The following is a 26,256-nucleotide window of genomic DNA, read 5'->3' on the forward strand; positions in this document are numbered from 1 at the left end:
AGTAAATGTGATCTCAGACAAAGTTAAAGCTAAAACAGATGAAATCAAGAGAAAAAAGGGGATTACATTATGTATTAGAAATATTACATTATTTTAGACCATTTTAAATAAATAGTCAGTACATGCCTTCAAAAACAGACACAGGAACTATGTGAACACAAACACAGAACATTTTAAACAAATAAAGTCAGATCTAAATAATGGAAGGAATATTTATTTGTTCATGAGTAGATTAAAACCAATATAATAAAAAGTGAAGATTTTGCCTAACCTATTTTTTCAATGCAATAGCAATTAAATGATTAAAAAATTATCTCACTGAGTTAGGAAAAAAAAAAAACAACTTAATTTGGAAGAATAAAAAAGTTGGGAATTTCAAAGAAACTAGAAGAAAAAGATGTAAACAAAGTAGATTCAGCAGTATCAGACCTAAAACTATATTATAAGGTATGAGAATTATTTGTATAAAATGGGTAATTTTTGATTGTTTTAAATTAAAATTTTCTTGTATAAATAAAAAGGTATATACCCCAAAATAGAAGGAATGCAGAAAATTGGGTGGGTGGGTGGGGGGAATTTTCAAAAACAGTCTCTCAGATAGTATATAATTGTGGTGGAATGTTACTGTGGCATAAGAAATGATTAGCTGGTTGATTTAGAAAAACATGGAAAGATTTGTACTTATGAAGGGAGATGCAATCCACTTTTAGAGAAACAGATGACAAGTTTAAATAAGCAGAGAACAGTCTTACATATATACATGTGTTTATAGATATCTATTTATGTATATGTATGTATCAATGCTTAATTGTAGCCTTCTATAGGGCAAGGGAGGGGGAAGTAAAGTAAAAAGCGCACAGCAGAGAACCAAAAAAAAAAAAACCCAAACCCTACAAGAAAGCAAAGAAAAATGAGGCAGCTTTGAAAACAGTGTGTAATATTTCTTATACAGATTTTCTTGAAATGAAAATTTATTATTTTATATTGAATCCTCTCTTGTATTCTTCTATGTATATGACAGTGTTTATTTTTTCTTTTCTCATTTTATATTTAAGTTGTAGATAAATTTTAAAATACTCAAAATTTTAAAAATATGAGATGGTTTTGTGTGTGTGTGTGTGTGTGTGTGTGTGTGTGTGAATTAAAGAACAATCTCATAAGGATTAAGTAAATTTAGTAAAATAAATCAATCTTTCAAGGAAAGATTTAAGATAACAGATTTAGGTCTGGGAATCAAATTGTTTTAGGTTCCCATTAAGAGAAATGTTATTTTACAAATATGGACATATCATACAAGATGTCTTTTGTAGCCTTTGATGTATTTATATACCTTAGCTTTACATTCTGTAAAAGTTTACGTCAAGTATTAAAAAATGAAGGTATGGCAATTATGGGGTAGAATTTATTTTTTACTTCAAAATAATCTGAGTTTGACCTTGATAAAGTTGAGCTCTCTTCATTTGAAATAGGTTTTAATAAAGGGTTCTTACATTTATAGATATCTTTGGGGAGACACTTAGTCAACACTTGTCTGTTTATCTCCACTTTATGAAAGATCTCCTGAAAAAGGCAAGTCATGAAACTAACTAAAATAAAACTATAAAGTTATTATCTCTCAATAACAGTCTTTTCAGTAGCTTCTTCTTATAGCATAACAGTAGCACATTCCAATGCCTAGCATACATAGCCAAAACAACAAGCATTTATTTTTCTTAGCTCAGTGAATTCAGTCTAATATAACAGGGGCTGGGAAAAAATATTTTAGTACATTAGGTATAAAGAATATGAAAAATAATACATAAATTATTTCCTTTTAAGTCAAAAGTTTGGGGATTTTAAATAAGATGATAATAGCATCCAAAATAAAACAAATTTTAAAAAACTTAACTTGTCCTTTCCTGTAAATATCTCAATGCATATTATGCCATCTTCTAAATCCATTGGATTAATAGGATAGACTAGGTGGAGAATTGGGAATAGAGTGGTGTATCACAAAAAAGCAATCAGATAGGGACTTGGAACCCTGAATCCTTACTTCTGATCCTGTGTTTTCTCCATTTAAAAAACATCCTTTTTTGGGGGGAAATGCTTCAAATGGATGTAAAGAAATTATGCAAAAATGTTATTTCTCAAAGCTTTAAAGGTATTTTAACAACAAAAGATATCTGATACCATAAAATCATGTCAGAAAAGGTAGAAAATGAGGCAATCTAATTGAATTGCAGTTGGAAAACTATAACCTAGCTTTTAAAATCCCGTTTTACTTACCGTCTGATGATTTCTGTCACAATAACGCAGTCCAAAATAATCTATCTCCACTAGGTTTATGTGATGGAATATGTAGTCAAGGATAACAGATCCTTTCGTTGACTTCTGTAAGAAAGAATTTTCAGACTCTTTTGATAAAGACAGTACAATCATAGGCATAAATATTAACTTTGTATAATACAAATAATATAGGGACAATTTTATAAAATCTGAAAAAACAACTGAATTTTACATGTTCTATAAATATTGCTTCAGTACTAAAGTTTATATACATCTATTTATTTATATTTATATATACATCTAGGTGTATTTATACACATCTAGGTGTATACTTTTATTTTATATACATTTAGGTGTATACTTCAAGCAAATTGACAAAGAATTTTAAAATTATAGCATTTTTATGGTTCTTTTTTTTTTTTCTTTCATATTTGAAGGCCTTTTCCCCTGGTCATTTGAAGAATTTGTTTATCAATGTAATTGGCAAATTTAACCGCAGTTGTCTTGAAGTTTATAGGGTAAGTTGTTTTTGTTTTTCCAGATATGATCTTGCATTCTTTTGATTATAATTTTGTTTTCTGAAAATTCTGGGCAATTTCTTGGACTACTGTTCTTCTGGGAGACCTTCAATTCTTAAATTGTCTATACATCTTATTTTGGAGACCATGATGTTTTTCTTGTTTAGAGAGCAGGTGTTTGTTTTTTTTTTTAATGCTATTGCTTTTTATGTTTCTCTTTTTACTAAGATTGACCTTCTTTATTGGCCCTCTTAAATATGAGATTTGTCATTATGGAGTTGATTTTTTTTTTTTTTTGCTTACTCTGCTAATTATTTCTGCTGTACAGGACATAAAATCTGATTTCATAATTTTTTTTTTTCTCTTGAATCATTAAAGCAAATATTCTGGGATTCCATACTCTTTTGGGAAGTCAGAGAAAATCATCAGATGTTGATTTATTTTTCTTTATCTTGAAATATTTAGTTTTTGGATGTCTGGTCTCTTTTAGCTGAACTGGAAGGCATCTTCCCTACTGTTAATAATATCTTCCTTATTGGTGTATATGTTCTAGTTTAAATCCTTAGATTTCTGGTCATTTTGGTCTATTATTCCCCATCATATTCTTTGGTTGCCATATACTTCTTGAGTCTTTGGATGGAGATTTCCTTGGGGGCTAAATCTCTGAGCTATATAAGCTTCATCCCATAATGGAAAAATCACATTTCCTTAACTTCAGTCGCAAGTGACTTCTGAGGGTGTAGCATTGGTCTCAGCTCTATGCTAATCCCTTTTCCTTTGGATGTCTGCCCTTACCCTCCACATGCTGATGTTACTCTCCATTTTCCTTCATTTCTCAGTTCTATGTTGTTCTACTACAGCACAGCACCCTTCTACAGTAATTTCTCAAACACAGTAAGTTTCTCTCTTTCCTGGATCCTCATATTTGCTGCATGTGCTAAAGGTAAAAGGAAGAGTAGAGGTCTGTTTGTTGTTGCCTCAGAATGACAGAATAAAGGCAGAAGTAGGCCAGTGGGTTAGGAATCTTAGTCTGCAGTAGCAAAAAAGAAATTGTTGAGAACATCTCAGAGCATCACGGAGGATGATGTTGTACTACCCCTCCATAGCATGAGGGCAGAAGTAGAAGGGGTACTAAATGAATTAGGAATTAAGAATTAGTATTCTTTGCTGTCAATTCATCAAATCAGATTATTAACCTACTAGGCTTCTTCTTGTCTTAGATAAATAAAGATATTTTACATAACAAATAAATAATTTAGATAAATTAAATTTAGGTAAATAAGACTAAAGAGTTTATTATATATTTCCCACTTTTTCCAATCTCTCCAATAGATTATTTGATAGAATACAGCAGTGTTTCTTGAAAGTTCTTTAGGGTTCATGATAGATAACTCCAGCAGTTTCATTAACAGTTGTGCTTACAGAATTCAAGATCATATTGCATATGCTATTTTGAATGTGGATGAAGCATTTATTAAGTGTTTACTATGTGCAACACACTCTGCTAAGCACTAGGAAAATGAAGCCATCCCTGCTTTCAAGGAAGCAATATTCTAAAGGGAGACACATATATAAAGTTTTAGCTGTAAGTCAAATGGAAAAGTTCCATGTTTCTTAGGGTATGGGGGTCAAGGAAATATTACTGACTCTTCTTCATTTGCCTTTTGATTCTCCTTTTATTTTTTTTTTATCTCCCAAAGGCACAAATTTCAAAAGGGGAAAAGACAGAAACTAAGTAGCCTGGGGGATGCCAAGAATATTAATTATTTTGTGTATTCTAATCATAAGATTTAAAGATTTAGAACAAAAGGAAACTTAGTCACCTAGCGTAGAAACTTTTAACCAGAATTCATGTGTTTCAGGGAGAGTCAGGTAGTACAATGGATAATATACTAAACCTGAAGGCAAGAAGACATCTTCCTGAGTTCAGATTTGGCTTCAGACACTTATTAGCTGTATGACCCTGGGCAAGTCACTTAAAGCTGTTTTCCTCAATTCTTTGTCTATAAAATAAGTTGGTCAAAAAAAAAAGTCAAATCATGCCAGGATTCTTGTAAAAGGTCAAGAAAACCCCAAATGAAGTTGCAAGAGTCAGATGGAGTCCATGAACTTGAACAGAAAAAAATATATATTGTATTTCAAAATAATTGGTTTACTCTGTAATCTTCATTTTATTTTAAGTATTTAAAAATACTATTCTAAACTTGCTGAAGAAGTACATGATTGATAAAAAGATTAAGAACCTTTCATCTTGTATAGCCCATTCATTTTATAAATGAGTGAACTGAAGACCAAAGGTGATGTGATTTGTCCAGGATAGCAGGAAATAGAACAGGGCTTCAGATAAAGTTCTCCAACTAAAAATCCAGTATTCATGCTGCCTTAATAGACTTAGTGAGATATTAAGTACAATCCTACTTTTGCCTATATGTAGCTATCATTCACTGCTATATGAAGGTTTTACTTCTAATACCCTTGAAACTGACTATGGGGACAAATAAACAAACTAGGTTAAAGACTTGGGTTACGTTTAGTTGAGCCTAGAGCCTCCAATTTTTCAATCTTTTGGAGAAATTGATTTACAAGTTTACCTTCTTTGTACTGATTTTTTTCATGTATTTTGAAAAGAAGGGTATAAATACCCATTTTTGTCCAATAATTCCCAGCCCCACAATTACAATGTTATTACTTTTACTTCACTTTTTAATGAAGAGAAAGTTTAAGACAGGATAGGACAGAAATAAAAATCACAGGGAAAATAATTTTTTCTGTTCTAAATCAAAACAAAAATTGTACAACAAATAAAGAAACACGGTTCGAAAAAACATGGTAGCAAACAAATTATTACTGACTCTGTTACAATCTCTTGTGTAAATTTCCCTTTTATTCAACCAATTAAACATTCATATAATGAATAAGATTGATGAATTAATTTCTGCTGATAATATTTATATCCATATATTCAATGATAATCAATTTTTATTTTTTATTTTATTAAAACTATGTTTTAGTTTCAAAGACATTTAATTCTAAGAAAATCAATACTCCTTTAAAGATAGTATAAAGGAGAAATATTTCATAACTAAAATTTGCACAATACAGAAACAGTAAGGTTTTCATGAAAATATTTATCATGCCATCTTAACTCATTATTTAAATCAAATTTACAAATCTACCTAATTTTTATTCTGCAGTCAAACTGATGGATAAATGACTTTCCATCCTCTAAAGGAATAAAGGCTAAGACTAAAACATGTAAAGTAGGGAAAGGGGAAGGAAGGGAAGTAAGAGTAAAAGTAATACTTTCAAATAAAAGAAGCTTCAAACTTTCTAGAATTAATATTATCTTTAGGAAAATAAGAATTATGAATTTGATTAAAATGCTTCAATATATTAATCTGATAAGGAGAAAAGACTCAGAACAGTCTTTTATAGTATAGAATAGATAATACTACAGAATCTCAGCAGACTCTCAAAAAGCATTATCACATTTATTTTCAGGTAATCTATATTTTATACATAGCAGACTTATAAACTACATAGCAGATTATAAATTAGTGTTTTATAATCCGAGAGGACAACAAATAGAAATTTATTTGAAAATACGATCGATAAAGTTTTCAACAGAGAACAGAAAATTTTTCTAACAAGTAATAACACCTTCAGAGATTAACATGACATTAAAAACCAGAAAGGCAGGTTTATACAGGTTATACACAATGACAACTTTTTTATTCAAACAAAAAAAGCTCTCATTTCTTCACAGTAGAAATCAATACTTAAAAAAAAAAAGCATCAATTTTGCAAATTAGCAAATGTATAGTACTGCAACTGAAGCTTTTTAAAATTCTATGAACCTATTAAGTAGATATTTTATTATTCAGCATAAATCAATGCTTTATTTTTTGTTGTTGTTTCTGATAAAATAGTATTGAAGCTTGTGGTATTAGATACTATATTGAAGCTAGGGGTACAGAGAGCAGATACAAAGGAATTCTCTTCAGAATAAGCATGGGGATAAAGAAAGGCATTGTCCTATGCTGTCACATATAGAACAAATACCTAGATGAGGCACCTTTATTTACCAATATAGGTTGGTACCTTCTCTATGCTTTATACTCTTTTTTTTTTTAATTATACTTATTTTAACATTCCTTTAAAAATTTTTGAGGTTCAAATTTTCTCTTTCTCTCCAGCCTCTCTGCCACCCTTTGAGAAGGCATGAAATATATATATATCAATTATACATATGAAGTCATGTAAAACATTTCCAAATAAGTCATACTATAGAAAGGAAAAAAAGAAAGAAAGAAGGAAGGAAGGAAGGAAGGAAGGAAGGAAGGAAGGAAGGAAGGAAGGAAGGAAGGAAGGAAGGAAGGAAGGAAGGAAGGAAGGAAGAAAGGAAAGAAGAAAGGAAGGACGGAAGGGAGAAAGAAGGAAGGAAGAGAGGGAGGAAAGGAGTGAGGAAGGAAGAAAGGAAGGAAGGGAGAGAGAAGGGAGAAAAGAAGGCAGGGAGGGAGGAAGGGAGAGAGGGAGGAGGACCACAAAAAGAGCTGCAATAAGTATTTTTTGTATCTATGGCTCCTTTTTCTTAAGAGATGTATAAAGTGCTGAGAGATTAAGTGACTTGCTCAGTCACATAGTTATTTGTTAGAGGCAGTACCAACCATTACCAAATGCTTTTGTTTAACTAACATATCACATTTATATGTGACAGAAAGGTCTAATGAAGGACTTTCCCTACAACCAATCCTGTGAAAATAGAGTTCGTTTCAATTAAACTGACTCCAGTCTTTTTCAAGCAAAATCCTGAAGTTGTAGTAAAATGCATACAATCTGCTTTTATTGAAAGGTGGTAAGCATCTTTTTAAGCAGGCAGCCTGACATAATGTGCAGAAGCCTACACTTGGGATCAGGAACACAAATGGATTCAATTTCTAACATCTTATAGCTGTGTGACTATAGACAAATTATTTAATCTTAGTTTGCTCCTCAGTAAAATGGGGGAAAATAATACTTGTAATACTTACCTGATAGGGCTCTTTTGAGAACCAAATAGGAAAATGATTTTGAAAATTTTAAAGTTTCTTTCAATTCTAGCATTTTGTAATTGCAGGTTGCATTTACTTCTTGACTTTTTCTACCGATTAAAACTGTTATGGTGTTTTTATTATACATGTGCAATTCTTTTAAACGTTTCTATATTTGTCATATTGTGCAAGAAAAAATAGAATAAAAAGGGGAAAAAATGAGAAACAAAGACTGAAAATACTATTTTGTGATCCCTTTCTAGTCTCTATAGTTTCTCTCTCAGATGGAGATGGCATTTTCCATCTCAAATCTCTTGGAATTGCCTTGATCACTACATTTTTGAGATGAGCCAAGTCCATTACAATCGATCACATAATCTTGTTGTTATTGTATACAATGTCCTCTTAGTTCTTTTCACTTTACTCAGCATCAGTTCATGTAAATCTTTCCAGGCTTTTGCGGAATCAGCCTGCTTATCACTTCTTATAGAACGATAATATTCTATTATATTCATATACCATAACTTATTCAGCCATTCCCCAACTGATATACATCAACTCAATTTCCAGTTCCTTGCCAAAAAAGGGCTGCTACCAATATTTTTGTACATGTGAGTCCTTTTCCTTCTTTTAGGATCTCTTTGGAATACAAACTGTTGTGTTTTATATAATTCATTATTTTGCACAATAAATCCTCACTTCTTTTATAAGCAAAGTAGGATATCCTAGCCAAATCAGCTCTTGACATGTATCCAAAAAAAAATCATGTATTGAGTTTTGAACCACAGAATTTTAGAATTTGAGTCTTATAAATCATCTAGTCCCTGTCCCTCATTTTACAAATAAAGAAACTGAGACACAAAGAAGTTAAATGACTTGCTCAACATTATATAAGCTAATTTTCTCTAAGCCACCAACTGGTCTTTTGATTTGTAATCTAAGAATCAATACATTCCCACTACACCAAAGATTATAGTTTGTCTAATCTAATTTCTTATTTCTTCTTTCCTTTAGCCATGAAATCAAGAGAAATAATTACTTTTCTCTTCTATTAATAACTGATTACTAAATTATATTAAGATTTTCCCTTCCCATTTCCTCATTCAGAAACTAGTCTCTGTAGGTTATTCAACCAATCTTTAAAGGATATAACTGACAGATGAGATTGCCCAAATCCTTTGGGTACATGCTTCTACATCTTGGATAAGACCCCACCCAATTGTGATCAGGTCAGATTCTCAGCAGGAGGAGCTGAAGACTTTATGTCTGCTTCCTCTGTAACATGTCCACCCCTCTCATTGATTGTTAAGTAATCGAAATTGATTTCCAATCTTAAGATACCCCCTTTTCCAAAAGCTCTCCAGAAAGTGTTACAAGAGAAAGCACTGACCTCAATTTAGTGATTATTTTATAGCCATAATTAACAAATTGATTATTAATTACCCAGAAATTATATCTCTTGGAAATTTTCATTTGCCACAAAATTTTCAGCAACTTCCTTAGTCATATTATTTGTACATTAAATTTTGATGTATCAGTTTTCCTCATTGTCTCCTATTAATTGTGTTAATAAAATATTTGAGTTATCATAAAATTGATAGCAAAACATCAACTACTGCAGGAAAAAAACATGCATAATTACTAAATTATCTATCTTGTTTTCAAAGGATTAAAAAAGGGAAGCTTATATCCTTAAAATATATTATTGGGAAATATGTTTAAAATATTAATTTATTTAAGATATTTAAATTTTCTTCTCTCTTCTAATATTCCTTAAGGTCGAAAGAGTAAACCAATCTCTCTCTCTCCCTTCTTCCCTCCATCCCTTCTCCCCTCCCGCCACCTCCCCTAGAGTTAGGGAAAGAAATACATAAAAATCAATTAGGGATTGGGGAGGATTAAAAGTTGAATAATTACAAGATGCAAATAGCTATAAACAAAATAAATTTCCTCATTAAAGAAGAAAAAGTCAAGAGTTAGAATCTAAATGCCCATTAGACATTTGGGGAATGGCTGAGCCAAATATTGAATGTGAATATAATAGAATGTATATTGAGAAAACTTCAGCAAATCCTTAGTAGTATGAAATGATCCAGAGGAAAATGAGCAGAATTGGGGAGAACAGTTTATATAAAAAGTCGATGTGAAAGATTTAATAACTCTGATCAATGCAATAATTGACCATATTTCCATCAGATCTATAATGAAGCATATTACCCATTTCTAGACAGATAGATTGAGGGTGCTGAGAGAAATATTTTTTCATATATCCACTTTATGGATTTATGGATTGATTGTTTCTTTTCTTTCTCTCAGTTAATGGGAGACCAAAAGAAGGAATAGCAATAGAGATGCTCACCAAAAGAGGTCAATTGAAACACTTTTAAAATGTACAGAAGTTCAGAAGCACAGTTGAGCAAGATAGTGTTGAAAGTGATATTTAGAATTTTTATATGACTTTTTTAAAAAATCAGCATGAAATAGCATAGTTAACATTATTTTAAATTATATTAAATATTTATAAAACAATGTGTTTTGCTCTTTGAAAATATTCTTTTAAAGCCTTCTGAGTTCAGAATAAATTTTTTTATTAAAAAGTAACATTATATGCCAAGCTAATCTATATTTCTACAAAGAGAATAGTCTTAAAATTCAAAGAGAATAATTTTAACCTTAATTTGTTTTTTAAATAAATTTATACTGGTTTTTTTTTTTTAAATTTCTTAAGTCACCATTATAATTCCAAGGTCCCTCCTAGAGAGACATCACATATGACAAATAATATTTTTAGGAAGGAAGGAAAATAGAACAATTGTCAATACTTTGAAAAAAATACAAAAACATGTATGATATGTAATATTTATATAACTCCCACCTCCACAAAGGGGTAGATTGGAAGTATCTTTTCATATCTCTTTATTTGAATCATGCTTCATCTTTATAATCTTGTTACATTTACTTTTGATTTTTTGGTATATAGCTGTTCTTTCCATTATGTTATAGTGCATATTGTTTTCTTGACTGTTTACTTTGCCCTTCATCAATTCATATAAATCTTTTCATGTTTTTCTGAAACATCACACATCATTTCTTTCAGCAGAGCAATATTACATTATCCTTGTGTATTACAATTTGTCTGGCAATTCCCTAACTGATGGGCATCTACTTTGTTTCCTATTTTTAGCTATCACAAGAAGTGCTGCCATAAATATTTTGGAAGATATAGGACCTTTCTTCTTATTGATGACTTCCTAAGGGTATAAGCTTACTAATGAAGTCTCTGGTTTCAAAAGGCATGGCCATTTTTACCAACTTTTTTTGCATAATTCCCAATTGCTTTCCAAAATTTCACAGGCTCATCAATAAAGTATTAGTGTGCCTATTCCTCTATAACCCCTCAGACATTGACTTCTGCCATTTTGGGAGGTCATTTTTGCCAAAATACAGGATATGAGGTGAAACCTCAGGGTTGTTTCTATTCTAATTTTTTAAATTATTATTATTAATGGTTTGGAGCATTCTTTCAAGTAGCTGTGAATATTTTGTAGTTCTTTTGAGAACTGTTCATATCTTTTAATCAGTTAACTATTGGGAAATGGCTATCTTTACACACATGCACACACACACATCCAGTAGAATATATGTAATATGAAATAAATCCAATTTCTGTCAGATGGCTTTGCAGATTTGCCAGTGGTTTTTATCAAGTGAGAAGTTTTTCCCCTGACTTCTTTTTCTCCCATGTGTTTTCTATTTTATCAAATCCTGGGTTATTGAGTGCTATTGACTCTGGATCTCTCTTGTCTAATCTGTTTCATTGATCTATCTAACTATTCTTAAATTAATACCAAATTAGTTACTTTTAGCTGCAATTTGAATGATACAAATGTAAAATTCTAAACTCCTTAAAATGAATCTTTTTTGTTATTTAATCATTTTTGGTCATGTTCAATTCTTCATGACCTCTTTTGGAGGGTTTTCTTGAATGGTGAAGTGGTTTGTCATTTCTTTCTCCAGATCATTTTACAAATGAGGAAACTGAGGCAAATGGAATTAAATGACTTCCCAGGATCATACAGCTAGTACCTGTCTGAGGCTGAAATTGGCAGTCTATCCACTGTATCACCAACCTGCCCCAAAAACTATTGCTATTTCCAAATATTTACTAATATAAATAATTTCTTAAGAAAAAAGAGTAAGATAATATTAGATTTGATGACTACAAATGATATTCCATTATATCTAGAAGACTTAAGGCTTATATGTAATAATAAAAACTAAAATCTCAAACATAATTGCTCCTCAAGTATTTGTATATGTCCTATGAATGTCTTTTTTTCCTACTGTCTCTGAAGAATTTTTTTTTCCCCCCTAAGGCCAATTCCTTTATACATTTGATCCCATCCTTGTCCAAACATTAAGAATCCCCACTTCCAAATTTCCCTAGTTCTGTCAAAGGCACTACTATCATTCCAGATTTTCAGATTCATAATCTTGACATTTTTTGGTAATTTCTCTCACCTTCACTCCATATAATACATTAAAAAAATTTTTTTTGTTATAGCTTTTTATTTACAAGATATATGCATGGGTAATTTTTCAGCACTAACAAGTGCAAAACCTTTTGTTCCAATTTTTCCCCTCCTTTTCCCCATCCCCTCCCTCTGATGGCAGGTAAACCAACACATGTTAAATATGTTAAAGTTATATCACATTTTTTATCAGCTAAATTATTATAATAGCTTCCTAACTGGTCTTCCTGATTCATGTTTTGCCACTACAATCCATCCTATATATCATTACTAAAGTAATCTTCCTTCTTCTTTCCTCAAAGATAAAATATAAACCCCTCTGTTTAGTTTTTTAAAAGTTTTCTTGATGTGTTTTGTTTTCACGCTACATTTATAGAGTATCTGCACTCCTGAAGAGGTCTCTTGCAACAAAGTAAAACAATTAAATAAAACTAATATAGAAATATCATCTGAAAGTATTACTTTTTTGTTTTTCCCATCCTTCCATTTAACTAGGAGAAAATCAGAGAGAAAAAACAAATTACTTCTACTAAATATGCATAGTCAGTCAAGCAAATCATATTATTTTTCATTCTGCACCCTAAATCTATATTTTTCTATCAGAACATGGATCATTTGTTTTATCCTTAGTCCTCTGGAATCAAGGATGATCTTTGTATTGTTTAATTTTTAAAACCCTTTATAATCTGACCCCAATCTATCTTTCTAGCTTCCATTAATAATTCCATCAATTTATCCAACTTGGCTTTTTCTCTATACCTCACACATGATTCTCCATCTTGTCCCCATGCCTTTACATTGGCCATTTTAAATGCCTAAAACATAATCCTTCTTTACCTCCATCTCGAAAAATCTCTCACTTCTTTAAAAATGTTGTTCAGACACATCCTGTGCATGAAATCTCTTCTCATTATTCCAGTGCTCTCTTCTCTCAAACTACATTATGTTTAACTAACTTGTGTGTGTGTGTGTGTGTGTGTGTGTGTGTATACATATACATATATATATATAGTTTATATGCTGTATGTTTTTATATATATTTGTCTTTCCCATGAGAATGCAAGTTCATTATATGAACTGTTTCATTCTTAGTACTTTAATCTTCAGCATTTAACAAAATGATTAACACATATTAGGCATTTAATGAATACTTGTGAATTGATATTTATGGCATAGTATATATAAAGAATATAAAACCTTATTGGTCTTTGACAGTGTAATACTATAGATTTCTGTCCCCTGAAGAAGTTAAAGAAACTTAAATAAGGCATTCAATTTCTTATCTACAAAATTAGGAAAATATCACCTGCCTAATCCTACATAATAGAATTATTGTGAGGATCAAGAGACAGAAGAGTATTAAAACATGCAAGGGGAAAAAGCATAAAGCACCACAAAGATTGAGGACAATTATCAGCATTTTTAAATGTTGGCTTTCAAACATACAACATGATTTAATTCTACCCCACAGGATTTCTGGCATAGAATAAATGCCAGATTTTTAGATCTGAAAGGTGATAAGATGGATAATTATAATATTCTTCAAAAAAAATTAATCTTTAAAGATAAAAGCAAATATTTTCTAATGTGTTAGATAAAAATTATTTTTATAATTTTTCCTTTAAAAAATAAACAATTTAAATCAATTTTAAGTCAAGTCTTTCATCTCACTATGCAGTAGATAGTCTTTTGTTTTTTATTTTATGCATTTCTTAACAGAGAACTATACCCTATAGAAAAACCCATGAACTCTGGGGAAGAAAGGGTTTCCTTGGAGTTTAAAAGGATTGCCATGTAACTGCTTTCTGAAGAGACATTGTGAAGCATTTCCTGCTCTTTGAACAAAAAGAATATTGAATGTCTGAGGCCAGAGGCAGTCAGAATGCAGTAGCCTAATGTTTTTTGAACGTGCCTTACTCAGCACTATTGTAGCCAGCCATGTGTGTCTAGGACGAAAGCTGAGACCAAGAAACATGATCTGAATATAAAATGCTGTCTTGTACCTTAGCCCAATGCACTAAGTCATTTAGATAACTGATATTCTCAAATATCCCCTCAAAAGAGAGGAACCAAATATATCAAGCACATAAGAAATAAATAAACAATAAAAACAAACCCATGGACTATCAGTATTATCATATATCATAATTCAGAAAAGGTTTCCAGAAACAGGCTAAGATGTATATAGTGTCTGTCTCAAGCATATCTTATATCTTATAAGTTCTGTTACTGTTATCAACTGGTTATAAAAAATTAAATTAAATTAAAATATTTAAATGTGAAGTGTGACTGAAATAACATTTACCTAAAGATTAAGAAATGTCATATAGCCAATAAATAAGTGGATTTTTATGAGTGCTTTCTTTTGCCTGCATTCTAAATAAGGTAACAGTTTACTTGTTTCCTTTGTTTATAAATCTCCCTGTTCTACAACGTTGGGGAAATTAAGATATGCATAAAACAGAGAGTAAACTAATTTGGTTTCCCTTTCCCAAGCTACCAGCCCAGTGGAAAAAAATCCATTATTTGAAACTAGAAGACTTTGGTTCAAATCCCAGCTCTACTGTAAGTTACTATCTGTATGAGCTTGGGAAAATTACATGGTGTGTGTGATTTCAGTTCCCTCATTTAAAAAAGAAGGTTAAATTAGATGACTTCTTTCTAGTTCTACATCAGTGATCTTATTTTTATTTTATTTTAAAAACTTCTCAGATCATTCTATATCTGATCTGTTCAGTAAAGCAAATCATGTAGCTGGAAGATTTTCTAGACTTGATTTCTCTTCCTCTTATTATCTGCTGTATGATCACTGAACTTCTCTTAATTTCAAGATGAACTGAAGAGACAAAGAAATTCAACTGAATTAATTAAAAAAAATAGATCCTCAATAAAGTCATATTCCAGCACCTTGTAATATTGGGATGACCCTGGATATTTGAAGACCACACAAAGAACGCAGGCTCTGTTAAATTCCAATAAGTCTGAAAGGCTTTGGGGACAGTCCAGGTAATCCATTAAGTATTTATTATCTAAGAAGCAACTAAGTTCAGACAATCCATCACCAAACTGACTTAAAAATAATTAAATATTTGGCAAGAACAACTCTTCAAGAACATTTACTATTTAGTTTTTAAAAGATTGTGATGAATTTTTATAATCTGTATCAGTAGAGTGAATACATATCCTGAAGAGATTGCAGAATGTTTGGTTAACAGTTGGATAGATGTCTTACTCCAATTCTGTCTTTACTGTTAAGAATATGGTATTAGTATATGTATACAATTTTTTTCTATAATAAATCTATGAGGAGTGGAATTTCTAGAAATCTAATTTCCTGGATAATCTTAAAAGATCACAGTCAAGTGAAATGAATGAAAATGTTTATATCATGATCATATACTGAGTAATGGATCTATCTAGCTATCTCAATTCTGCCAATGACTTAAATCAGAAGTGTCAAAGAAACAGGATTTTTAATGTAGGTTTAATGGAGTTTGTACCTGAGTGATTGACTGCTTGGTTGTTGTCTTTTGTTCTTGAAGAGGACCAATGACATTACTATGTTAGAGTTGAGTTACAGAGGGTCCAACTGTAGCTGAACAGACCAATATGAGCTTGGAATGTTCTGCCACAGGTTGGGCACAAATAGTCCCTATGAACATTTGGAATGGACTCTCTCACTTTTCTTCTGGGCTAATTCAATTCTGCTTTGTTCAGAGAACAGAACCTTCTCTGATGAGGACCCACCATGCTGGGTGGTTCTGTGCCAGTGTCTCCTGTGTCATACAATCAGTTCTAAAGTTGTTAAGAGATACCTGAGTGACTACTTAGTGTGCTGAGGACTGCAATAAAGAACAATGTGGGCATGGAGAATCTAGAATAATAGACATCTAGGACTTAAGGGTTTTTTTTTTTTAAATAATAGCTTTTTTTATTTTTCAAAATATATGCAAAGATAGTTTTCAATATTGACCTTTACAAAACCTTGTGTTCCAAATTTTCTCCCTTCCTCCCCAACTTCCCTCTCCTCTAGACAGCAAGTAATCCAATACAGGTTATACACGTGTAATTCTTCTAAACATATTTCCACATTTCTCATGTTGCATAAGAAAAATCAGATCAAAAAGGAAAAAAAAAATGAGACCAAAAAAACAAAAAAAAAAAAAACCCAAGCAAACAAACAACAACAATAACAACAAAAGGTGAAAATACTATGTTGTGATCTATATTCAATTCCTGTACCCCTCTCTCTGGATGCTGAGAGTCTATTAATTGGCCTGACGTACCTCATTGTTGAAAAGAACTAAGTCCATCACAGTTGATCATCACATAATCTTGTTCCTATGTACAATGTTCCCTTGGTTCTGCTCACTTTACTTAGCATCAGTTCGTGTAAGTCTTTTCAGGCTTTGCTGAAATTAGCCTGCTCATCATTTCTTATAAAATAATAATATTCCATTACATTTGTATACCATAACTTATTCAACCATTCCCTAATTGATGGCCATCCACTCAGTTCTAGTTCCTTGCCACTACAAAAAAAGACTGCTATAAACATTTTTGCACATAATAAACAATTAGCCCATAATTTGACATATGGGTCCTTTCCTCTTTTTTATGTTATTATCATAGAGGCTTTGTCCTTAGAGCAAAAAGAGGTAGCAGATGTAACATAGATACTAAATTTTTACTTAGGAGCAAGAACAAGTACAAAGTGACAGTTTTGTTATTTGCTACCTAGTTCTAGGTCAGGGATATAGAGTAGACTGAGAAGGACATCTTTACTCAGGGATGGGATTAGAAGATGAAGAACAATTGCAGGTCCTATGCTGTGGCTATTAGAAAAGCAAGTTCAGAAACAAACTGCAACTATATAGCTCAGACCCCAAGAATAGAAATCAATTCTAGCATCTATTCCAGTCTGAAGTTTGAAGAGGAATAACAAAGGCAGAAATCTCTGATGATAATTTTGTCACTCTAAAAGAGCTTTCCAGCTGGTTGATAATGGCTGCATGTAGTAGCAGTCTACTGAGAAGCCCAAACAGGGTGAGTCCAGAGCTCAGATGAGGGGGGGACAGTACCCAGATGTTGCCATCATTGGAAGCTTGAAGGCACTCAGCCTGAGCTTTTCCTGAGACACTAGATTTCCAGTGATTAATGAATAAGAGGCAGGAGGAAATTATGCATTCAAAGCTGAATACATCACCTTTACAAAAACTAATGACATATTTAAGTAAAAAGACTACCAAAAAAAAAAAAGTAGAAAAGAAATACTAGCCACATCGCTTATTAATTACAACGCAATAAAAACTATGTGCAGTAAAGCAATTTGAGACTAAATAACATAGGGAATTAATGAGTCAAAGAATAAATTATAAAAACAATTGAAATCTTCATAAAAATGACAATAATGAAAAAAGAGAATAAAGTTTATGAGATGTAACTAAAGTTGTCTTTAGGGGAAATTTTATTTTTCTAAATGTTTTCAACAACAAAAGAGAGAAAGTGCAAATCAATGAACTGGATGTGCAAATATCTGAATAAAAACAAATCAAAAATCCTCAGCTAAATAACAACAGAAAAATTCTGAAAATCAAAGAACTAATGAAACAGAAAACAAAAAGATTGACAAATATATGGATTTCACATATTAACAAAAATTTAACATTTAAAAAATATTTCATTACTAGAAAATTAACAAGTTTTAAATTAACACCCAAAAGGAGTGGGGGAAAGGAAGGGCAACATCAAACCTCCAGGACAAGATGGATTAACTTGTGAAAAACTCTAAAGCAAAATTAATTCCAAATACTATATAAACTCTTGGCAGCTATGAGAACAGAAGTCACTATTCTAATCTTTATCAATTATCAAATATAGTATTGATATATAAACTAGGGAAAGAAAGCAGAGGGGAGAAAAACTGAAAGCAACTATTCCAATTTAAATTGATGGAAATTTTTAAATAAAATATTAGCAGATAGATTATAATGACATATCAGAAGGATTACAAATTATGACGAGGTTGAATTTACATTGGAAATTAACTATTAGTTTAAAGCAAGAAAGTCCATAAGTGTAATAAAGCATATTAATAATACAATGTAATTATATCAGTAGATTCCAAAAAGGTTTAGACAAGTCCTAAAATCTATTTCTATTGAAAAAAAAATTTTTTTTTAAGAAATCAAAGGAACAAATGAATTTTCCTTATATTAGTAAACAGTATGTGTCTCAATTTGAAAGCAAACATCATATGCAAAGGAGGAAAGTCAGAGGTCTTTTCAATAAGACCAAGGGTAGAGCCAGGTTGCCTGGCATCATCTAATGAAATCCCAAAATGTTAAATAAAGCAACAAGAAAAGAAAAAAAATTAAAGGCAAAAAAGAAATGTAACTATCATTGTTATTAGATGATACAATGATATATACTTGGAAAATCCTAGAGATTTTCTAGTTTGCTATAGAGAAACTATAGCAAAGTTTCAGGATATAAAATAAGTACACATAAATCACAGCATTCTAATATGTAATCAACAAAACTCAGCAAGAAGAGATACTAAGAGAAATTCCAGTTTAAAAAAAAAAACCCTCCAGAAGCTATAAAATACTTAGTGATATTTACTAAGATTCACCTGGGGACTACATGAATCCACCTATAAAACACTTTGCAGAAATGAAGACAGATGTAAATAATTAGGGAAACACTAATTTATAAGGAACCTGGAAGAGAGAAGGTACAAGGGGTTTACTAGAAAATCAGTACAGTGTTCTACTATTCTCTTTTTTTACTCATTACTTCATACCCTGGAGTTTTATTCTGTGGAACTCTGCCAAATAAAGCTTAGGTATGTAAAATTTTTGGCTATGGCTTTTGAAACCTATTGAAGGACCTGTGAGCATGTCTGAACCAATGCTTATATGTTTATCAAAGATATAAAGTATGGGATTACAGGCTTGAGAACTCATTGGAAGTTTTTGTTTTCTTTAGACCCCCTACTGCATATGAGTAACAAAGTCCCCAATTTGTACAAGCACTCAATATATAAAAATGGTATCTGGTTTAGGACAACCTATAAACCGAGAAACCCAAATAGCACACCAAACTATTCCCAGAAGTTAAAGAAACTTTAACTACTAAACAATACTATTCATTCATTTTAGATCTGTACCATTCAATTAATTCACTGCATGAAGGATTGATAAAGTTCAAATGGTTTGGCCCCCATTAAGCTAGTCTAGTCCTCCAGCCGTAAGAACCATATTGATGATCTTTTTTCTTGTCTAAAGAAAATACCACTGAGAAAGTCTTTTTTCTAGGAGATCGTTGCTTGTCAAACTCAGAAACTTTCACATTTAGTAATCCCCTAATTTGGGATTCTTCAAAAGGCAATCTTTTCAAAACTGGCAAAGTCTATTCTTAGAATTTCTCCTCTGAGACTGCATACCAACTCCATGCCTACCTCCATCTTGTCTCTCCAGAAAGACTCATCAACACTCTGGTTGCTACCATATAATTTAAGCATAGAAAACAAAGTTCATTTTCAGGAACTCAGAAATGGAATTCAAGAACTTCTCTTAAATAGGCTTGCTATGTGTTTCTTTAATAACTTGCTACTACTGATCCTACAATGGAGGTGGGAAGTAAGGAGAAATTTTTCCCCCAGTAGAGCAGAGACAGTTTGTCGTTATACACTACTGTACCTCAATCTCAATATCCTTTCCATCCTGTCTCCCTATCTTATTTTAAAATCATTTTTCCCTTTTTTTGCAATTTATCTGTTTAATAAATTTAATAACTTTAAATCATTTCTTTTGTGTAAAAGAAATTTTACTTTTTTTTCTTTTCTTTTAAAAATACCATCTGTTCTGGGAATTTTTTTTCACGTACAATATTCAATTAGTTACTGCATTGATGTTAAGTTAAATGGATAACATTTTTATAAAGCTAAAATTATATCTTTTGTTTTATTCTGGATTCTTGTAATTGCTTAAAAGTATTGGTTTTTCTTTCACAAACCGTTAAGTAGGAAACTGAAATATTAAGCAGTTGATATTTCATATGAATGTTTATTGTGGTATGAGTTCTCAGGGTTTTCATGTATTAATTAATTATATTTCTATGGTAGACACTGATCTAAACTAATTAACTTAATACACAAGTACAAACTTTCCTGGTTACTACTGGAGCATCTGCATTATTGCAAGTGCTGCTACAGAAATAATACTAACCCAGAGTTCACCAATTGATTTTTATTTTTTATTTTTTGGAACTTAGATTTGTAAGACTGTGTTTTGGAAGGCTTTGGGGAGAGAAATATCAGAAACTAGAATAAACCACCCATAGATGATATGAGGGAGGAACGTGAGCAGTGTTATGTGGGGCACTTGATGCCTGGATACATGCTCCATTCCTGCATGGTTTAAACAATGCTCCTGTTCCCAAAACCTCCATGAAAACCAATTATACTTTGCTGACCTGAGAAAACTATGCATTTACCGGTCCTTGCCCATTAAGGAATAACTGGCTTAAGGCTTCCATCCTAGTTAAACTGGTAGATTATTTCCCTTCTTTTAAGTAAAGGTCATAACCTAAGAGGAGAAGCAGATTTTATTGTTGAAAAGGTGAAATTGAAAGGTTTTGGCAGAAGATTATAGATGCAGTTGGGAAGAGATGAGTAAAATAAGAGTGCCCTCAAAAAAACATTTTAAACTCAACATATCTAAAGCAGAACTCCTATTTTTCCTTCCCTCATTCAGAACATCCCCTGATACTTTTGAGGGTACCACCAAGTCTCCCACAGTCATAATTTATCATATTATACTTTTATACTCATACCTTCCCAACTGCATCTATAATCTGCTGCCAAGACCTGTCAATTCCACCTTTTCAACAACTCTCAAAACCTTTCTCTCTTCTATTAATGCTGCTACTCTGGTATATATCTTTATCACTTCAGACCTGGACTACTGCAATAGTCTAGTGATGGGTCTGCCTTCACCCTCTTTCCCCACTCCAATCCATCCTCCATTAAACTGAGAGAGTGATTTTCCTAAAGAATAGGTTGAACCATGTCACCTTCTTGCACCTCCTTTCAATTAAATTCCAGTGCTTTCCTCCCACAGTCATCTTCAAGATCAAATATATAATCCTTTTTTTGTCATTCAAACCTCTTCAAAATCTAGCTCAGGGGTCCTCAAACTATGGCCCTCCGGCCAGATGCAGCAGCTGAGGACATTTATTCCCCTCACCCAGGGCTATGAAGTTTCTTTATTTAAAGGCCCACAAAACAAAGTTTTTGTTTTTACCATAGTCCGGCCCCCCAACAGTCTGAGGGACAGTGAACTGGCCCCCTATTTAAAAAGTTTGCGGAGATCTTCTCACACTTTTCAGTCTTCTTACCTACCACCATATACTCAGTCCAATGACTCTGGCTTCTTTGTTGTTTCTCCAATACACTTTCTATTTGATTTCCACTTTCACCTTTTTCTCTTAATATACTTTTAGGAGGAAATATCTAATGGTTTCCCTGTTGAGAAACCATTTTTGATTTTTGTCCTTGGCTGCTGTATTCTTTTATCTTTCTTGTAGTTCTATTTTCATTTATTTGAAATACAAATGATTTGTGCAAGTCAGTTTTCTTTGTAGAAATGCTTTGAACACTTCTTTGTCATTGAGCCTGCATCTTTTACTTCATTATTAATTAGGCAGGTCACCTTGGGTCACATTTCGAGTTTCTTTGTTCTACAGAACTGTATTCAATTAATTTCTACAGTTTGTGGTATATGTGAATTAGTTTTCTGTTAATCAAATTTTTTTTCCTTTATATTTGAAGGACTTTCTCCTTCCCTCCTCCCTCCCCAAGTGTATTTTATCAAATTCTGATCCTTTTCTTGTTCAAGATTCCTATGTTACCTCAAATTGTCTTGGGTAAAAGTCATGTCTAAGACCACTGGATGAATATACTAGTTTGGACATGTATCTCTCTAGGCTAGAAATAACTTGGAGATTATATTAATGATGAATTAAAAGTGTTTCTGGCAGACTTGTACTAAATACATGGATCATGTGTTAATATTTTTTCTTTGACATTTGTTTAGGCAAAGATTGAAAATTCCTTATAAAAGAGCAAGTTATTTTTCAGACAGCTCCCATTTCCTTTGTCTTTAAAGATGGGATTTTTTTTTGGGAGGGTCCTCTGCGTATTCAGAGTATCAGAATCATATACAATAACTATCAATGCATTTTTCTTTCATATTTTATCTTCAAAAATAGTTTTAATCCAGGAAGAATAAATTTTTTCATTTAATGTGATCTGAAAATAAGAATCTTTTCTTAAACTGTTTAACCTTCTCTCCCTCTTTCCCACACAACTTTTAATTCTCTCATTTCTATTTCTACTCATGGGAATATTGGATAAGCAAAGTCTGTAAAATAATAACAAGATGGTATCATTGAATTTTCCATAGAGGTTTCCTTCTTTCCACATTTAAAGAAAAAAAATCAAAATTTTTTTAAGGGCAGACATCAGCAATTCTAAATTATTCACTTGAGTTTTGTTCAGCAGTGTAATGAAACCAAGAACTCAATCTGTATGTTGTTTGTGAATTCCACACTGACCTACATAATTTATTACACAGATGGATAAATATATTCTACTACTACACAATTATCCCTGTATTTGGCACAGAAAAAAAATCTACTTGATAATGAAACCAGCCATATATTTTTTGGCTTGATCATGTATAGAGGTGATTACTTGATATTTGAGCCCAAACAACAGGAATCTTTGCTGGAAATGACATGTTTGCCAGCATAATCCTGGCCAAATAACCAAGTCAATATTAGAAAGCAAAGAGGAGCCTGTATTCCAAGGAGATTATAAAAAAGGGAAAAGGTTCCATATGCACAAAAATGTTTGAAGCAGCTCTTTTTGTAGAGGCACGGAACTGGAAATCAAATGGATGCCCATCAATTGAGGAATGGCTGATTAAGTTATAGTATATGAAAGTAATAGAATATTATTGTTCTATAAGAAATGATCAGCAGGCTGATTTCAGAAAAAGCATGGAAAGACTTGCATGAACTAATGCTAAGTGAAGTAGAACCAAGTGAACATTGAACACAGCAAAAACAAGAATGATCAACTCTGATGGACTTGGCTCTTTTCAACAATGAGATGATTCAAGGTAATTCCAATAAACTTAGGATGAAAAGAGTCATTCCCATCCAAAGAGAGAACTGTAGAGACTGAATATGATTCAAATCATAGTATTTTCATTTTTGTTGTTGTTTGTTTGCTTTTTAAAAATGTTTTCTTTCACTTTTTGATTTAATTATTCTAATGCAGCATGATGAATATGGAAATGCATTTAGAAAAATTGCGTATATTTAACCTATATTGGTTGCTTCCTGTCTATGGAAGGGAGTGGGAGTGAGGGAAGAAGAAAATTTTGGAACAAAAGGTTTTGCAAAGATGAATGTTGAAAATGGTCTTTGCATGTATTTGGAAAAATAAAAAGCTATTTTTAAAAAAAAGAAATCAGAAAGGAAAAATGAACAATAAAGAACTGGCTAAAAAAATTTAAAAATAAGAGCTTTTTCTCATATAGTTAGTAGTCCTTGCTAATGAAATAGCCTCCAGTGCCTTCTAACTCATCCCTGTCCTTAAATATCCTAGTAATATATTAAAAATAAGACTCAACTACGCAGTTTTTCAAGAACATACCTATTAGCAGTGTTTCTACTGGGCTTATATCCTAGAGATCTTAAAGGAGGGAAAGGGACCCACATGTGCAAAAATGTTTGTGGCAGCCCTCTTTGTAGTGGTTAAAAACTGGAAACTGAATGTATACTCATCAATTGGAGAATGGCTGAATAAGCTATGTATATGAATATTATGGAATATTAGTGTTCTGTAAGAAATAATCAGCAGGATGATTGCAGAGAGACCTGGGGAGACTTACATGAACTGATGTTAAGTGAAGTGAGCAGAACAAGGACAGCATTATACATGGCAACAACAAGATTATATGATGATCAATTCTGATGGACGTGACTCTTTCCAACAGTGAGATGATTCAGGTCAAACTTCATGTGATGAAGAAAGGCATCTATACTGACAGAGAGACTGGAAATTGTGTGGATCACAACATAGCATTTTCACTTCTTTTGCTATTGTTTTGTTTGCATTTTGTTTTCTTTCTCATTTTGTTCCCTTTTTGACCTAATTTTTCTTGTGCAGCAAAATTATTTTATAAATATGTATACATATATTGGATTTAACATATATTTTAACATGTTTAACATATTTTGGCTTACTTGCCATTTAGGGGAGAGGTTGGGGAGGAGAGGAAAATTTGGAACACAAGGTTTTGTAAGGGTTAGTATTGAAAAATTATCCATGATAGTGGTAGCTAAGGTGGTTCAGTGGATAGAGCATCAGTCCTGAAGTCAGGAGGACCTGAGTTCAAATTTGGCTTCAGACACTTAACACTTCCTAGTTGTATGACCCTGGGCAAGTCACTTAATCCCAATTGCCTCAGTTAAAAAAAAAAAATTATCCATACATATGTTTTAAAAATAAAAAGCTTTAATTAAAGAATATAGTTTTAGCAATTCAATTCAAGAAACATTTGTAAGCACTCATATACAAGATGTAGTTGTTTAGTCGTGTCTGACTCTTCTTGATCCTATATGGAGTTTTCTTGTCAAAGATACTGGAAGAGTTTGCTATTTACTTCTCCAGTGAATTAAGTAAATGACTTGCCCAGGATTATACAGCTAGTGAGTGGTTGAAATCACATTATAGATCTTCCTGACTAGAAACTTATTTCTCTACCACTGAGTCACCTACCTGCTCCAATATGCAAGATTATCATGGAATAAAACAACAAAACCAGAAAAATTCCCTTCCCTCAATGAGCTTATATACATATATATGTACTTGAAATGTTAGTAGTTTTCTTTAATGACTTTAAAAAAATTCTATAAGGAAATTTTTCAAAGAAAAAGTATTCCCTACATCATGTCAAAATTAAAAATAACTCCCTCTCTCTCCCCTGACAACATGGAAACATATGAGTATATGTCAGGAAGTTAGAAATTTAGAATTTCTTAGGAGGCACAATCATTAATTTGTAATACCCTGTTTAAGTAATTAATTTATGTAAAATTTGGAAAAATATAACAGTCTCCAAGGTCCTCTTGGACTCCTCTTAAAATTTGGGAAGTTTATTTTATTTATTTGCTTTTGTATGGCAATTGAGATTAAATGACTTACCCAGGGTCACACAGCTAATATTAAGTGTCTGAGGTCAGATTTGAACTCAGGTCTTCTTGATTTCAGGGCTGGTGCTCTGTCCACTGCACCATCTAGTTGCCCCTCAGGAGTTTATTATAAAAGAAAAGTTCTGAATTCAGTCGCAACTACTGAGCTCCCAATTAGGAAAATATCCAAAACTTAGAGCAGTTAAGTTCTCTGCTCAATGTTGTATTTATATTTAGACAACCCTGTCCTTTTATAAATGAAGCAAAATTCAGTTTACTAGAAATATTTAGGTGACAAAACACATTTTGTATTAATGTCTATAGACACTGGATAGACATCCAGAAGGCAAATTGAGGAAAGAGCTAACCTTTCTTGGGACTTCCTTCAGCCTAGATTTTCATCTCCATAGATGACATAGAGGCAAGGACTCTCCTCAGTATTTCCCTTTTCTCTTACATCTCAAGCCTCCATTTGCCTATTTTTTCTAATCTTTCTAATTCAGATGCTCAGAACATCTTTTTTTCTCTCCAATTCTGCTTCTGAGACAGAAGTGCTTAGATGCTTAGAACTGTAAGATCAAACTCAAATAGAAATAGGGCCACTAAAATATACACAAGGCTCACATTAGTATTATGCAG

At 32.1% G+C, this 26,256-nt stretch overlaps 1 protein-coding gene across 2 annotated transcripts in view; it reads right to left on the reverse strand.

Annotated features, from left to right (window-relative positions):
* EPB41L4A (erythrocyte membrane protein band 4.1 like 4A) overlaps positions 1-26,256 on the reverse strand; it is a 171,841-nt gene that overhangs the window by 121,402 nt on the left and 24,183 nt on the right. For both annotated transcript variants that reach the window (XM_051998340.1, XM_051998329.1), the window contains exon 2: positions 2,269-2,373. In XM_051998340.1, the coding sequence (XP_051854300.1) occupies positions 2,269-2,373 (105 nt within the window). The remainder of the gene's footprint in view (positions 1-2,268; positions 2,374-26,256) is intronic.

The sequence above is a fragment of the Antechinus flavipes genome, chromosome 1 (assembly GCF_016432865.1).
Source record: "Antechinus flavipes isolate AdamAnt ecotype Samford, QLD, Australia chromosome 1, AdamAnt_v2, whole genome shotgun sequence".
NCBI lineage: Eukaryota > Metazoa > Chordata > Mammalia > Dasyuromorphia > Dasyuridae > Antechinus > Antechinus flavipes.